Source organism: Brassica rapa, chromosome A06 (genome assembly GCF_000309985.2).
Source record: "Brassica rapa cultivar Chiifu-401-42 chromosome A06, CAAS_Brap_v3.01, whole genome shotgun sequence".
NCBI lineage: Eukaryota > Viridiplantae > Streptophyta > Magnoliopsida > Brassicales > Brassicaceae > Brassica > Brassica rapa.
In genome coordinates, this window is record NC_024800.2 from 4017448 (window position 1) to 4035243 (window position 17796).

Genomic DNA, 17796 nt, shown 5'->3' on the forward strand with positions numbered 1-17796 from the left:
CCCAACAATGAATCCACCATACAAAAAGTTTGTTGTTATAAAAAAATCTCATTCAAGGTCATTAAAGGTTTTTGGGACGGCAAGAGTTGATAGTGAAACATTTTTTTGCTCGAGTGCTTTGAAATTTTCCTTAATAGTGTGAGATTGATGTGGATGGAATAATGAGTTTTATAGGGACTTTTTGATGTAAAACTATACATTTTTTTTTGTTTAATGTGGTATTTCCATTTTTATATAATTTACTACCATTTTAAGATAGAAGTACATTTTAAGATAGATGCTTAAATCTTAATGTACTTTTTCATTTTTTAATGTTTATTTCCATTTCTTATATTTTTATTTACGTAATATCTATATTTTATATTTTTAAATAGATATTTAAATATTAATGTACTTTTTCCATTTTTAAATTGTGTATTTACTTATATTATATATTTTACATTTTAAGATAGATGTTTAATGCTTGATGAACTTTTTCCATTTTTAAAAAAATTGTGTATTTACTTATTATTACATATTAATTCATATATTATATATTTACATTATTTACTTATTATTTATTTTCATGTATATGTATTTCCATTTCTTGTACTTTTAATTACTTAATATCTCTATTTTACATTTTAAGATAGATGTTTAAATCTTAATGTACGTTTTCCATTTTTTTAAATTGTATATTTCCATTTGTTATACTTTCTATTTACGTAATATCTATATTTAAATTTTAATATATATTTTTAAATCTTAATGTAATTTCCCATTTTTTAAATTTGGTATTCACTTATATTATATATTTACTTATTATTTATTTTTCTTTATATTGTGTATTTCTATTTCCTTAATTTCTATTTACTAATAATTTTATATTTTAAGATTGATTTACATTTTAAGATAGATGTTTAAATACTAATGTATTTTTTCCATTTTTTTAAATTGTGTATTTCCTTTTCTTATACTTTCTATTTACTTAATATCTATATTTTACATTTTAAGATAGATGTTTAATATTTAATGTACTCTTTCCATTTTTTAAAAATTGTGCATTTACTTATTATTGTATATATAATCGTATATTTATATATTTATAATATTTACTTATTATTTATTTTTCTATATATTGAGTATTTCTCTTTCTTATACTTTATATTTAGTTAATGTCTATATTTTATATTTTAAGATAGATGTTTAAATCTTTACGTATTTTTCCATTTTAATGTAAAACGGCAATGTTTAATAGAAGAACTTGGATAAATAGTCAAATAGTTATATTTATGTTTTTTTTCTTTTTTTAATAAAATGGTAATGTTACATTATGAAGATAACCCGTTTTTTTAGTGAACAATGGTAATCTTACATATGTTTAATGTAGTTTTTCCATTTTTTATGTTGTATGTTTACATATATTTTATTTTTAAATGTAAAATGGTAATTTTACATATGTTTAATGTAGTATTTCCATTTTTTATGGTGTATGTTTACATATTATTTATTATTCGAAATTATATATAATTTCTTTTTACAAAATAGTAATGTTACATTATGGAGATAAGCCGTCTTTTTTTAGTGAAAAATGGTAATCTTACATATGTTTAATGTACTTTTTTTCATTTTTTATGTTGTATGTTTACATATTTTTCTTAAAATAAAAATGTAAAATGGTAATCTTACATATGTTTAATGTAGTATTTCCATTTTTATGTTGTATGTTTTACATATATTTATTATTTTTAAAATTATATATAAGTTTTTTGTTGTTTTTATAAAACGGTAATGTTACATGATGGAGATAAGCCGTCTTTTTTTAAGTGAAAAATAGTAATCTTACATATGTTTAATGTAGTTTTTCCATTTTTTTATGCTGTATGTTTACATATTTTATAATTTTCAAAAATAAGTAATATTAAAATGTAAAACTATATTTTATGCCATTTATATTTTAAGATTGATTTACATTTTAAGATAGATGTTTAAATACTAATGTACTTTTTCCATTTTTTTTAAATTGTGTATTTCTTTTTCTTATATTTTCTATTTGCGTAAATATCTATATTTTACATTTTAAGATTAGATGTTTAAATGCTTAATATACTTTTTTCATTGTTTTTAAGTTGTGTATTTCTTTTTCTTATATTTTCTATTTACTTACTATCTATATTTTACATTTTAAGATAGATGTTTAATATTTAATATACTCTTTCCATTTTTAAAAATTGTGCATTTACTTATTATTGTCTATTTATAATTCGTTTATATTTATAATATTTACTTATTTTTTTTTATATATTGAGTATTTCTTTTTTATACTTTATATTTGTTAATGTCTAAAATTTTATATTTTAAGATAGATGTTTAAATCTTTACGTATTTTTCTATTTTTAATGTAAAACGCAATGTTTAATAGAGAACTTGGACAAATAGTCAAACATATTTATGTTTATTGTAGTATTTCCATTTTTATGTCGATGTTTTACATATCTTTATTATTTCGAAATTATATATAATGTTTTTTGTTTTTTTTTATAAAACGGTAATGTTACCTTATGGAGATAAGCCGTCTTTTTTTTAAAGTGAAAAATAGTAATCTTACATATGTTTAATGTCATGTGTCATCTTTCGAGATTATATTATATATTTACTTATTATTTATTTTTTTTATATTGTGTATTTTTATCTTTCTTATACTTTCTATTTACTAATAATTTTATATTTTAAGATTGATTTTACCATTTTAAGATAGATGTTTTAAAATACTAATGACTTTTTCCATTTTTTTAAATTGTGTGTTTCCTTACCCTTTTATTATACTTTCTATTTGCGTAATATCTATATTTTACATTTTAAGATAGATTGTTTAAATCTTAATATACTTTTTTCATTTGTTTTTAAGTTGTTTATTTCTTTTTTTCTTATATTCTCTATTTTTACTTAATATCTATATTTTACATTTTTAATATAGATGTTTAATATTTAATATACTCTTTCATTGTTAAAAAATTGTGCATTTACTTATTATTGTATATATAATTCGTATATTTATATATTATAATATTTTACTTATTATTTTTTTATATATGAGTATTCTCTTTTTTATATTTTATTTAGTTAATGTCTATATTTATATTTTTTAAGATAGATGTTTAAATTTTTACGTATTTTTTCTATTTTTAATGTAAAACGGCAATGTTTAATAGAAGAACTTGGACAAATAGTCAAACATATTTATGTTATTGTAGTATTTCCATTTTTATATTGTATGTTTTACATATAATTATTATTTTCGAAATTATATATAATGTTTTTTTTTTTTTTTTTATAAAACGGTAGTTTTACATTATGGAGATAAGCCATCTTTTTTTTTAAGTGAAAAATAGTAATCTTACATATGTTTAATATAGTTTTTTCATTTTTTATATATAATTCGTATATTTTATATTATATTTATACTATTTACTTATTATTTTTTTATATATTGAGTATTTCTCTTTTTTATACTTTATATTTAGTTAATGTCTATATTTTATATTTTAAGATAGATGTTTAAATTTTTACGTATTTTTCTATTTTTAATGTAAAACGGCAATGTTTAATAGAAGAACTTGGACAAATAGTCAAACATATTTATGTTTATTGTAGTATTTCCATTTTTATATTGTATGTTTTACATATAATTATTATTTTCGAAATTATATATAATGTTTTTTGTTTTTTTTTATAAAACGGTAGTTTTACATTATGGAGATAAGCCATCTTTTTTTTTAAGTGAAAAATAGTAATCTTACATATGTTTAATGTAGTTTTTTTCATTTTTTAATGCTGTATGTTTACAATGTAAAACTATATTTTATGCCACGTGTCATCTTTCGGGAGAATTTTTTTTGCTGATGTGGACGCTCTATGGAGCCTCAAAAGGTCCCTTTTATTAGTAAGGATTCTAATTTTTTCCTACAAATTTAGTAATTAATACAGACTATTAGTAGACGACTATATGCTACGGTTAATCTTGGGCCTGCATAAAAGCCCATATATATATGTGACAAAAGCCTGCCATGATGTCGGCCTCTGAATCTAAACTGTGTTATTACCAAATTAGCATTTTGATTTTTGACAAACGGTTCGATGATTTATTTTATCAATTTGATTAGTTTCCACCAAAGAATGCATCCATTGCTGCTATCCATCCTCAAAAGTAGAAATATATAATAAAGAGTATTAACATTAAGTTGGATGATTAAGATTCCAAATTTTTATATATTCACTTGAGAATCATCACCCTTTTGCTGGGTTCTAAAAGGGATGCTTTTTTTTTGTTTCTTCTTTTACAAGGAAAGAAAAACAAAGGAGTGAGAAAGAATTGGTGTATTAGTCATAGTGGTTCTTGATTTAATTGATGATAGTTCATGAAATCAATCCCATTTAGCCTCACACAACATAGTATCTGCTCCGGTAGCTCCTCTGGTTTGTTCCCCTGTTGAATAAACACAACTCCTCAACATAAAGTGATACAATCCTTATGATTTTCTTCTTAAAAAAATCCAAAACTTACCTGAATTGTGAGGCCAACATCAAGAACACAGATCTTGAGTCTGTCTATGAATGCTTCAAACCCTTTCCGGGATATATAACTGAATCTATGCATATCTATATCCACCTCCAAGTAATTCTCACCCTACAGAGAGTTCAAATCCATTAGTTACTAAGCATATTTTGAATCAAGAATAAAAAAAGAGTTTAGTCTCACCGAGTAGAATTCATGCTGTGGACGGGAAAGAACAGGCTTCTCATTGTAAGCCTGCATCAGCTTTTTCTCAGGACCACTCAAATGGAGATCATCTACGTTTGCAACACGTCCCAATATCTTTAGCCGTTCTCTGAAAGAAGCGGTTGTGTCCATAGGGAAGCCTTTAACTCTCTCAACCTCATCATCTATTAATCTCTGCGCCAACAAACCAAAAAAAAACATGGATTCAATACAAAGAGCATCAAAAAAAAGATGATACAAATCAACTTTACCTGAATGCTTTCTTGAAAATGAAGCGGAAGTTCCTTTGAATAATTATCAGAAAGTTTGAAGTATAAAACTATATTCATTCCTTCTCCATCAGTATCACCTTGAAAGATTGTAGTTGGATACAACGGCATCTGTTTCAGCGGTAGACCAACCACGTAAGATTCCAAAAAAAGAAACAATAATCAGAGAACTAGTTCGTACCTGGACATTAACGATAAGGATAGATGGGAGTTTTGTGGATGTGGTAGTAACGGGAAGCTTGACATACTGTGCAACATGGTTTATTTTACGTTCAGATAAAAAAACATCGACACCAAAAGGATTATACGCAGCATGGCTAGGCGCAAACTCTTTCTTCTTTTCTCTATACCCAAAAAAAAAGAATAAAACATAAGCTTCTTGTTACATTAGTAATCATTAGAGTAAAATCATTACCTTAAATAGGTTTTGCCACGGACCCTGAAGCTATTTGGCTCGATCGTTGACCAACAATCGAGCATTTTCTTGTCGATTGGACAGAAAGGAACCTGAGAACCAGCTATTGGTCTCTTCAACTGCAACTTAGAAAGAACTGAAAAACAAGTTCCAAGACAACAAGTAAGTTCTTGATTTGTGATCAACATGCTAAATCCAGTGAATCACTTACACAAAGCCCCTGAAGCATGACCTTCTCTCCATTTGTAAGATAATCTAATAGACGCTTTTTTCCTGGAACTTGGAGGGCTAGAGCTAAGAGCTCTTCTTTTGTCAACACAGGGAACAACAGATATTGGATTCAGACAAGGCAAACAGTTGCTCGGCAAGATCCTGCAGTTCTCCAAGATCCCTCCTCCTCCTCCTCCTTCATCTGCAGATGAATCTATGGAATCAAGCTGCTGCTTAGGCTCGTTCAAGCCACCTTCTGACTGCGACATGGCTTCGTTTGAGTTTGAGTCTCCTGTTGATGATGTGGTTGTAGTACTCGAAACTGATACACGCTCACCTCCGCCTAAAGACAATGTATCTGAAAATGAAAAACAGAACAGCTAAAGAAATGAGGATCGATAATGCATAGCTCCTAGACACATGAGATGTAAATTTACCGTCGTTGACGCTGTGGAAATCATCGTCACAATCTGTTTCAAAGGCGGCATTGGACTCAAACCATGCTTCTTCTCCACTTGCTGTTTGACAAAACATTTAGAATCAAACTAACACGTTACTTCTCTCTCTCTCTCGACCTCAAATCAAATTATAAAAATCATGAAGATTTACTGAGTAATTCATAAGTTTGACTAGCCACCAAAGAAAAGAAGATCTAAGAGAGAACAATTCACAGTTTGATCAATATAGCAAAGATTTTTAATTACACATAGTGAACTTTTATTACAAAACAGCTGCTCTATAATGAGAATCTAGTCTCAAAGATTCAGATACTATAATAAATGAAGCATTAGAGAAAAACCCATTAATCCAAATCAAGCATCGCAACAAAAAAGACAAAACCTTTGAAGACTCGCAAACGAATCTACCAAACCAAAACAGAGAAGGATTAAAACCTCTGAAAGTGGGAGTGGGCAAGTTGTTACGAGGATGATCAAAAGATCCATCAGAGAGACGAGAAGAGGATGAGGCTGCTGCTGCTGCTGCTCTCTTCCTTCGTCTTTTACGACTCTTCCTTGGCTTGCTTGACCTTAGCTTCGATCCCACGCAGCTCTTCGGCGTCGACACGCAACCTCCCATCCCTCTCTCTCTCTCTCTCTAGATTAGAATTAGCTACAATCTTTCCATGAACGATCACCTAGTTTTCTCAAGAGAGAGAAAAAAAAGCCCAGAAAATTTAGCTAAAGAGCTACGTCTCTCTCTCTCTCTATCTATCTATATCTCTGGCTTTGATCAATGTCTTGTAATAGAATCTGTCATCATCGAATCCAACTATAAATGAAGAAAACCCACAAATCTAGAGGTATAAGAGAAGATTTTTCGAAATAGACTAATTATTTGGTGAAGAAAAAAGTTCTTTTTTTTTTCTTTATGAAAGAACAAACAGAAAGAAACAGAAGTAGTATTAGCACACAATTAAAAATAATAATAAATTATTATTTTTTGCGTTTTTTTAAGATTTAAGAAAATCAATAAAATGGAGAAAAGATATCAGACTGAAAAGTAGTTAAAAGAACATAAGTTTTGTAAATATCTTTTTTTTTTCAACCATTAAAGTAAACCAAATTTTTAAACCAATTTTACTTCTCACACTACCCATTATAAGGAGTTTGATCATCTATTTTTTTCTTTTTGACCAAAAAAAAATATAGTGAAATCTCACTAAGAAAAGTTAAGTATTACTAAACAAAGCAAGATGAAATGTTAAGGAAGTCAAAACTCATCATTACCTGTGATCGAAAATATCATATTACCAATTAACATAAGATATCTCATTTGTTGAAATCCTACCAACTAATTTTAATTGTCACAAGAAATAGATGGTGATAAGTTAGGTTCCGATGTGACAATCTTAACTTAGCAAAAAAAAAGAAAAGAAAATAGCCATGCAAGAGAGTGTGGGTCATGTCTGGTCTAAGTTACGTGGCTTGTTTGAATGGTTGAGCTTGAGCTGCTAAACGACTTGGTCGACGCGGATGGCGGAAATAAGAGATTTACATAAAAATTACATTCATCAATATTTATATTTTTGTATTCTATCAGTGATTTGCTTTCTAATAATAGTATGTGCATTGGTACATACGGTTGTGTATGGATTCATTTGTCACCATATTGAACTTCGATTCTCCAAGATTGATTGTTGTGTCGGCAAATAAATTTTAAAAGTTAGCAAGAGACGTGTTTATAGTAAATATGGAAAAGTTATTAAATTTTGTGGTTTCATATTTTTCGGAAGAAATTGCAAAGAAAAATCTAAATTGATTTGTGGTTTGCACTATGCAGGTATTAGTGAGAGATTTTGATACTTTCATTAAGATTTATAAGCATATATACACTGTAGCGTTGAAAAGAAGAAGAAAAACATGATATATGGAATACTTCCTAATATTTTCTTAAAGTTGATTTTAAAAGTCTAAATCATGACTTTCTGTATGATTTTTTCAACCGATGGTATATAGCACATTTTTTAGATGTTGTATTTAGTTAGGCACACGCGATCTTTTATTATAGCATGAACATTTTTTCATCTCTCTAAAATTTCTGGCACTAAAATCCTCGAGGAAATCATCTGTCAATATAAAATAAAACTCAATTTCAAGTGCACTAGCGATCAACTAAGATGAATACAAATAGTTTTTTTTTAACGGTGGAGATTCTAAAAATTTATAGGTACAAAGATTAATTTTACGAGGTTTTGCATCCGAGTACGCAACTAATCTATCAATATGGCACGACTAGATGGTCAAGGATAATTAAATCCATGGCAGAAGCTCTGACTGAAATCCTTTTACGGCTTTACCACATGGGATAATACAAATAGTTTGAAGTTTGAACACATGTACCAGTAGAAAGAAATAATTAATCTGGGTGGTATAAAAGTTTGAATTTCAAGGTAGAGTGTCATGGTTGGTCCACCTTATTTCATTTGACTCTGACAATCTTACAAGTTACAATCTCTCATATCCATGGACCCTCGCTCCATCTACATTGATCTTTCCTTTATATTTTGTCCAATATTTATTATACAAATGGCATGGCAATTTAGCTAACTACATATGAATATAATTTGTAAATTTCCAGACTTTCTGCTTTCCAGCTTCTACATTTCACAACAACCATACAAATGGTATGTAAACCTGGATACGCGGTATGCCATCCATTAAGAAATGAAAGAAACATATTCTTGGTTTTTATGTCGACATAATTTTATTCTTTTGTATATATCACTTTTTATCAAATAAAATGGATTTTATTGAACCAATAATTCGCTATGTAATTGGATTGTCGTGTTGTGGTAATAAAAACAAAATAATAATAGTGACAGTAACAATGAGTACATATGATGAACAAACATCACACGTGTGGTTGCTGTTTTTGGCAGAATCTCCTTGTCATTTTGATTTGTTCAGAACTGACTCTTTCATGTTCTACACACGCCTCGCAGACTTCCACAATCCTTTGGATTATTCCGAAAGAAACAAACAATTACATCTACAGGTGAATAACTGTTCACAACTATAATTCGTAGGGCTTTTGTTGATTAAATTACGTTAGAAATATTTCTCTAGCTGCATCCTGTTAAATACTAGTGTTAAGTTAATTGGCATCAACCATTTTATCGTATATGTCTAATGTGCCTTATACACATAAATGCGAGTCTACACTAAAATACATTTTGCTATGTAAAAATGTCACGAGCAAATAATGATGCGAAACGACAACGTGACAGTCTTGTTGTAGAGATGAGGGGCCATTGTGAATAGTTTTCTATTGCTTAACGATTGTCAAATGTCACAAGTTTATATATATGCATGCATATAACCGCCCCACCACTTATGCTCATATATAGAATATAGTTACTAAATTTTAAATTTATAGTTTCTGAATAATTTGACAGTTAAAGCAGCAGATATAAGTGCAAAACTAGATTTTGATCCGCGCTTTCAAAGCGCGGGTTTATTTTTGTTTTTTTTTTCAATTGACAAATATTTAGTAAATGTCACATTTTCATATATTTGTGTTTTATTTTATAAAAGACTTAAAAATTTTATCTTTATTTATCGTATTTCATTTTAAATGACTATTTATGTTAAAAAAATTAAACTTTATTTTTTTAATAAATTAAGTTGGTATAAATCTGATAAATTAATTTTATTATGGGGTTAATATTTTAATTAAAAAATTATATACTTTTAATAAAGATTTATACTTTTCAATAAAAAAATTCAATTATTTTTATGAATGTTTAAATTATATTAAATCTGATTTTTTAATAGGTCCAAATGGCCCAAAAGAGATTTGATTTGGGCTGGATCCAAAAATAATGACCCAATATAGATTTGTTATTAATATTACTTAATTGCCCTTAATGAAACATGCAATGTTAGTGAAAGAAACATGCTCCTAAGGTAATTATGACAATAGGATCATGCTTTAATAGTATAGATATTATAATAATGGAGTAATAATTAATTTAAGAATATAGTTTCAAAAATAATCAGTGAATTCTTAAAGCCTGTATTGTGATGACACGCCAACTAACTGCATGGTTCGTTGATGTTTTAAAAAAAAAGATGTTGGTTTAAACTTTTTTTTAGAGAATGTTAAATTTATTAAAAAAAAAAAAACTTTTTTACAATTTAACTCCACTACCCTTCTGTTGATTTGTAGTAGATGATATACTCCAATATATATAATAATGTTTCAACCGGAAATAATAAACACTATTTAAATATTAAATTGCATTCATCATATTCCAACCAAAATATCTATGTACTGGTAACCGGTCTATGCATATAGAGTGGAGTATTTTTTTTTTTTGCCAATTAATTGAAGTTCCAACTACTAAATATAGCATATTCCTCACAATATTGTAATATTTTCTATTGCATTGAAGACGATTGGCGACCAAGTTCGACGTAGCAGTTGATATTTTCTGTTTAAAACATATTTAAGCTTGTGGTTTTCTTTTGTTGTATGTATGTGGCTTTATATTCAGTCAAAAAGATGTATGTGGTTTTATAGCACTTAAAAAGTTCTATCTGCATTAAAGAATACTATAGTGCCTCGTCCTTCCTACATCAGTCTGCGTTTTTGACCGTCAATTGAGTGAAATGACTCCAACGTTCCAAACGTACGTACGCAGTGATTGTAAAACTATTTTTTAATTGTATAAAAACTAATAAATTACAGAATTAAGTATTAACTACTGAAAATGGGTTTGATAATTGTAAGAAAAGACGTGAAGCATTAAATGAAACGAGTGGAAACTTGACAACTTTCCCAACAAGAACCATCAATTTCACCAACTTCACTCTTTAGTGAAGTGATGGGAAACTTTATTTGGCGTCTTTAAATCCCTGTACGCTAAAAAACCTACTCTTATAACTTACCTCTGAAAGTTAAATGTGTTATACAAAGGAAAACCACGACGAATAAGTCTAAAAACCATCATAATTGATGTAGAAATACCACATAATAGAGTCTTTTAAGACCTCAGACTCATTTTTATCGACTGAACACAGAAAGTTTCCATCAAAGATCTTAAATCTAGTGGTTACATGCTCAGACCTGTATCGATAGTTAACTTACATTGACAAAAAGGTACAAATAAAGTTAACACAGTCATAGAAAGTCACGTTTCCTTTTTTTTAATTATTCATTGATGCCCTTTTCGAGCAATCCCGTAGATGTCCATAACATTTTTTCTTACTTTTTTCTGTGAGCATTTACTTTGTGTACACAAACTGATAAAAATGTATAGATAGTTGGATCCAGCGATGAGATCGATTGGTGGACCATGCGTCCCATCCAGGGCCGGCTTACAAGGGGGGACAAGCGGTGCGACCGCCCCGGGTCCGAGTCCGTGTCCCCCCGTGTAATGATAAATAAGGGGCCCAATTTTTTTATAAATCTATATTTTTATATATAAAAAAATTATAAATATAATAAATAAAATTGAAAAGAGCCCAAAATTATTTGATATGTATATAGTTTTATTTTCATTACAAAATATACAAAATATTATTGATTAAATTTTAAAAATATTTTAAACATTATCTTTATATAAATTTTAGAGAGTAAAAAAAATTTTTTTTGCCCTAAGACCCCTATCAGTGTTGAGCCGGCCTTGGTCCCATCTTTGATGTTCCCAATAATCTTAAATACACCGCTTTAATGGAAACGTTTAACAAATGACATGTCGTAAGTTTCGTATGGCCCAAATGGCATCCGATAAATTAGCACTAGACTTCTAAACCTAGGTTACTAACAGTAACAGCCAAGTGCTCAGTTACAAGAATCGTCACAAAATATCTCTCTTTATTTCATAACACATAAGATTTATTTAAATAATAATGGCGCTCAGGGACAAGCTGGTTTAAACCATTAGATTACAATCTCCGGTCAGTTAAATTTAAATATCTCACCTAGAAAAAATGGATCTTATGGAAAAGGAAGAGTCTATTTAAAAAGAAAATGAAAGACCTATATTTAGTTTCCAATCTTTATGAAAATGTAAAGAAAAATACCTTTTCTCTACGTCTAGTTCATTGCGTGTGAGAGTAGAAAACTCATGATTCTTGTCGTTTATATGACCCGAGTCCTAACTAGTCGTGTACAAGAGAATAACTTTAATAAGTGGTAACGATCATAAATCGTGATTAGACACTTCCCTTATTATACACGATTAGTTGAGCACTCTGAATCAGGCTGGTTCGTTAACTCTTTGCACTTGTCCTGCAAAACATTGACGACTATATCCACTTAGGGTTTCAAGTTTGTAATTACTCTTATATGATATTATTAGGATGTTCATAAGAATCTGAGTGCAATAGGTACTTAAAAAATCTAAGATTGATCGAGGAAAATGCATTCTAAAACTAGCTGATGACTTATATTGTGAGGAAGTTGACTCTACACAATGTCACAAAACCTGGTCATATTACCATTATGTTTGTGCGTTAACTCCAAGTTCTAACAGTGACTGTAAGTAAGAAACAAATAGAAAAGCGTTTTTTTTTGCTTGCCTTGGTGTCAAAGTGGTCATTGTTATTAGTACTCTGCCTATGGCCACTGACAGTGTTATGCTGCAGAGACTGCGCCGAGTTCAGCCTATGATCAGCGTCCTGTACCAAACTGCAGCCTGTGTTTTGGTGAGGACACCGAGGAGACGCTGATGAAATAACGTTTACTGCAAAAGGAAGTTGGAAAACTGGTTAGTGCAAAAAATTCTAATTGATCAAGGTAATTCTCTTCTACCTATGCAGCAAGTCAGCTAGATAACATTCTCTTTGCATTCTATTACAAGTGAATTCTTATTTCACAGTGACGAACACTGAAATTTCGTAGACGAAGTTATGGCTCTGTTCCTGCATTGTCGTACAGCTTGCAAGTGATATTAAATTTGACGCAAAAGAAATAACAAGGCAACAAGAGAAGAGGCCGTACCTGAATTTTCTTGGGAACCCACAATAGGAGCTTCACATGCAAGTTCCTCCGTTTTGTCAACTGTGTCATTGTACCTAGTTAGCCAATAAAAAGAAATAAGATTTGATCAGGGACAGTTCTTTATTCAGACTGAGACGGAAAGGCCTCTGAAGTCATTCCAAAGTCGAACCACAAAAGAGTAAAGATTCACTATATCATGCCATGTTCTGATGCAAACTATCCGTCCATGGACAAGTAGGGAATATGTTCAAGCGATTTAACAAACCTAGAATAGTTGTTTCTTTCATGGGCACCTTGTTCGAGTGTCAGTATTGATGTGAACACCCTTCTGTCCTGTCACATATCAAGAGAGTGGAAGACTCGAAGTTTCAATTTATTCATTTGAATTTGAAAATCACTAGACTATTATCAAAGGATGGAAGGTTAGAAAGGGTAAATTTGAATTCATCTCTCACCTCTTCGGTCATAAGGGTGACAGATTCCTGAATTCGCAGTAAGATCATCTCTAGACTCCTCACTTCAGAATACAGTGCCTAAACAAGGGAAACACTACTTAGAGACTGTTTGAGGATGTAAAAAGAATCAAACTCGTTACATAACTAATGATCTCATTTCCTACCTCCTTCTCAGAAACCAAGTTTTCCACAACTAAATCTTTGACCTTCAAAGTTTTCTGAAAGTAAGGCTGGTCAAGCAAACAAAAACATGGCAAGTACTTCAACAGGAAAGATCTTGCACAAAGTTCCCTTGCAGTAAAAAAATTAAAACTCTATCATGGATATCTCTTCGATTTGAAGTTGATATTCGTTTTTCATCTTCGCTTCTTCCAGCTGAGCGCAAAGCTCTGATATTCTATTATCCTTGCTCTGCAATTCTGCTTCCTGGTACTCAATTTTCTCTTCTAAGGTGCTGATTTTCTCTGCATAAAATAAAGAAATCATTATCTTCATAAGGGTAAGCATGCATAATTTGAGACACTTTCCAAATAAACGAAGACGGCATGCCTTACATTCATTCTTTACGAAGAAAAGAAAGCCAGAGAAACTAACACTGACCATACACACTTATACAGATCCATCAGTAACAATATAATGGAACATTTTTCAAGACTCGCATACATTCATAAACAATTAAGTAACCTCTCAAGCATCAAGACGCTGAGAAACTCACCGACGAATACTTTCTCATACGTAGAGACATGGTCCATTCTCTCTCTCAATCCAGCCACTGATTACAAGAAACCGTTAGAACGCATTAGCATTCCGGAAGCATATCCTTTCAACAACAAAAAAAAAGCAAGAGACGAGGGATCCACATGCCTACATCTTCCTTTTGATCCACAAGGCCCTGAACTTCCTGAATAACGTTCTTGATTGCAGACGCCTCTTTCTCAATTGAATCAAACAATGCTAAGTGAGATGTTATCTTCTGGTGAAGGATAGCAATCTTCCTATCCCTGGCCTCAACTGAACATCTCATTTCACTAAACGACTCCTGCAAAATTCACCACCGCTTCACTAACCGAAGCTACACCGATTCCTAAAGCAAGATCAAGCAAGCACCTGGTAAGCATTTAAGAAACTTTCTCGCGATTGAAGCAGGTTTTGAATAGTATTCTTCAATTCGCTCTGCTTGTTTTCCAGCAAACTATAGTCGTTCTGGAGATAACTCACCTGCATTCACATATCTTAAAACCGAAACAGATTCGCCGAAAACAAAAAAAAAACAATCTAACGAACCTTCCTCTCGAGCGCCTCTTGAGTTTCTCTAGAAGAAGCTAACTCAGATTCTAGCTCGTGCACTTTCCTGCTGCATTCCTCCTCCGTTTGCTTCTGTTTCTGTACCAAAGCAACGATCACGATTCGCGACTCAGAAACGCGATGCAAACGAGAAGCCATGTGCAGTATAACGTTGATTCGGTAACCTGATTGATGAGATTCGAGTGATCTGTGACTGATCGCTCCCTTTCCTGCAAAATCGCCGGTAGTAAAGTGGATGATGAAGAAGAGAGAGAGAGCGGAAAATGTATACGATCAATAGATATGTAAACCTCTGTCGCCTTACACGCAGATCTCTCACTTCTCCGATCATCGATTGAAGCTGCAATTTGAATTTTGACAGCTTGAGCAGCTCCATTTTTTGGTTTCTCCTCCGATTTTTTTTTTGAATTTTTTCGACCGCTATTTTCTCGAGAAAATGTCACTTAGGTCGTCGGGATTCTAAACCAATTGTGCAGTTGTCAGAGGAGTTACTTTGTTCTATATGGGCCTGACCATAGTGGGCCTTAGGATTTTGAGATTGGGTTTCTTGTTTTTCTTTTTAACCAGAGGTTGGGTTCTTGTTATATATCCTATATCTTTGTAAATTTGTAATTAATTGAGCAATTATATTCTCTGATGATTAATCTGTTTATATTACCCATTCTAAACATTTGACAAAATAAACTTTGATAATTTTTTTTTTCCAAAAAAATTGATTTAATTGATTTTTTACTCAAATTTATCATATTTATCATATTTATCAACATTATCATTTATCAATTAAGATAATTTTTGAAAATCATATTTTTTTTCTCCATGCATATACTGTAAAAGACGTATAATTTTTTATAATGAAGATAATATTTTATAAATTTATAAATCATACATAAAATAATAAACATAAGCATGTGTGAGATAAGACGATAACGTCATAGCATAGCGATAAGACGATGAAAAGAAAAGCAAACAAAAGAGAGAAGAACAATGCTATTCTTTCAAATTAGTTCTTCTTGTTGATTTTTTTTACATGTAGATCAAGTTGAACTCGCGTTAAAACTTTTAGTGTTTAAAGCTGGAGCTGAAAATAATATTAAAGGTAGTTTCCGAAGTTTGCATGGTCAAATGATCACACACAAATCCATGTTTGTTGACATTGTTGTAATGACAGATTCGATTGTTGCTTTGAATAGTGTCTTGTACATAACTTTTAGCCAACCTTTCCTTATATCTTTCAAGATATTGTTTAAGTTATTACTTGCATTAGGTAGCTACATTAACCACCTAACATACAACCTAAAAACAACATATAATATATGTCAAATAATAACAACTAGATTTTGACCCGCGCAGGCGCGCGGGTGTATATTTTGAAAAATATGTTGATATTTGTTTTTCATGTAATTATTAAGATTTGGAAAAATGAATCCGAGGAACATAACCGATACCGATCCAAAGATATAGTACCAAACCCAAACATAAATTGATTAAATATTCTAATTATTCAAAATTTTGTTATTTAGAGAACCGAATCTGATCCGAACCGAAGTATTTGGGTATCCGAATTTATCTAAAAATAGATTTATATACTTATATATATTAATTATTTTTAGATTTAACGTATATAAAACATCAAAAATGATACTTTTAAATTGGTTTAAATAGTTGAAAATATATATAGATAGTCAAAAGTAAATATCTGAAATAGTTAAAGTATACTCAAATCACCAAAAATACTTAAAATAATTATTGATTTCGTATCCAAAATTTTAAATCAAGCCAATTGATATGTTAAGCTTAAGTATTATGACATATGTTATTCAAATTTATACGTAATATATTATTTTATTTATACATTTTGAGAAATTTAAAATATATAATGATTTAAGACTTTAAAAATAATTTAAATTAGTTATCCAAACCCAAACCAAACCCGCAAAGATCCAAATCGAACTCAAACCAAAATTTAGAAACATTCTAATAAGGCTGAAATCTTTGACCCCGAAAACTCAAAATACAAACCGATCAGAACTAAACCCGTATGGGTATCCAAAAGCCCATCCCTAGTCATTATTATATATCGTATTTTATCATCATATAATTAATCGTATTTTATATGTACCATCATATAAGTAATCATATAATTAATAGTATTTTATACATACCATCATATAAATAATTACATATATTATATTTTTAAAACTTAATATGAAATATGAAAACCATAATTTGAGTTGGTATTTCAAATTGGGCTTTGTATTATATTTTTCTTATATATATTGACAATATTTTTTTATAATGGTTATTGAAAAATAGTTTAGTAAAAATCCATTTTTGAATATATGTATATTTTTGAATCAATTTTTGATATAAATCAAATTTGAATTATTATTTTGATTTGAAATATGTATATAAAGTTTAAATTTTGTTTTATGGTTAGTTTAGAAAATTTTTTTTTAGGGAATTAGATTGACCCATTTTGGTATATTTTAAAAGTGGCTAGATAACTTTCAAATTTAAAAAAAAAACATAAGCCCATTACTTTTTTTTTCTTAATACTACTATCCTTGTTTTCAAACAAAAATATATTTTTTTAAAAGACTGCAATCCATGTTTCCAAACACTCCAAATTTTTAAAAGTCCTATTCAAGTCTCCAAACACTCCAATTTTGTACTTGAGTTTTAATAAGATAGATTTCCCATATATGTGTACCAAATGCGACATATGAATACACTACCTTTTACAGCAATTAAGCACGCGGAGTATTTGCCTCTTGTTCGTACTACTACTCGTGAATCATGATGTGAACACTTAACAGTCCATTTTCACATTAGGTTACGTATTTTCCACGTGCCTAAATTCCTTTATTCTGTTTTTGCAACTGCAAATAAATTATTGTGCGAGACAGTAACTCGAAGTTGGTTCCCGTTTGGATTCAT

At 29.8% G+C, this 17796-nt stretch overlaps 2 protein-coding genes across 4 annotated transcripts; both read right to left on the minus strand.

The window, feature by feature from the left end:
- Positions 1-4173: 4173 nt before the first annotated feature.
- LOC103871811 lies at positions 4174-7017 on the minus strand. The gene is made up of 9 exons (XM_009150118.3): positions 6547-7017; positions 6091-6171; positions 5655-6011; positions 5444-5579; positions 5210-5372; positions 5011-5139; positions 4739-4933; positions 4544-4666; positions 4174-4465 (listed from the first exon to the last, which is right to left on the minus strand). Exons 1-9 carry the CDS (start codon positions 6728-6730, stop codon positions 4364-4366), a joined length of 1470 nt encoding a protein of 489 aa, XP_009148366.1. The 5' UTR covers positions 6731-7017; the 3' UTR covers positions 4174-4363.
- Positions 7018-12072: 5055 nt separating this feature from the next.
- LOC103871812 (tropomyosin-1, isoforms 33/34) lies at positions 12073-16158 on the minus strand. 3 transcript variants are annotated; one of them, XM_018659496.2, is made up of 13 exons: positions 15164-16145; positions 15024-15068; positions 14839-14931; positions 14662-14772; positions 14419-14593; positions 14270-14326; positions 13882-14018; positions 13719-13778; positions 13555-13632; positions 13365-13432; positions 13100-13173; positions 12679-12842; positions 12073-12388 (listed from the first exon to the last, which is right to left on the minus strand). In XM_018659496.2, exons 1-13 carry the CDS (start codon positions 15233-15235, stop codon positions 12329-12331), a joined length of 1194 nt encoding a protein of 397 aa, XP_018515012.1. In that variant the 5' UTR covers positions 15236-16145; the 3' UTR covers positions 12073-12328. The 3 variants fall into 3 exon arrangements, 2 of the variants coding, with proteins under 2 accessions (XP_018515012.1, XP_018515011.1); XM_018659495.2 differs by having other exon boundaries at positions 14839-14937; positions 15164-16138; XR_001958922.2 differs by lacking the exon at positions 12073-12388 and adding an exon at positions 12911-13020 and having other exon boundaries at positions 12678-12842; positions 14839-14937; positions 15164-16158.
- Positions 16159-17796: the final 1638 nt, after the last annotated feature.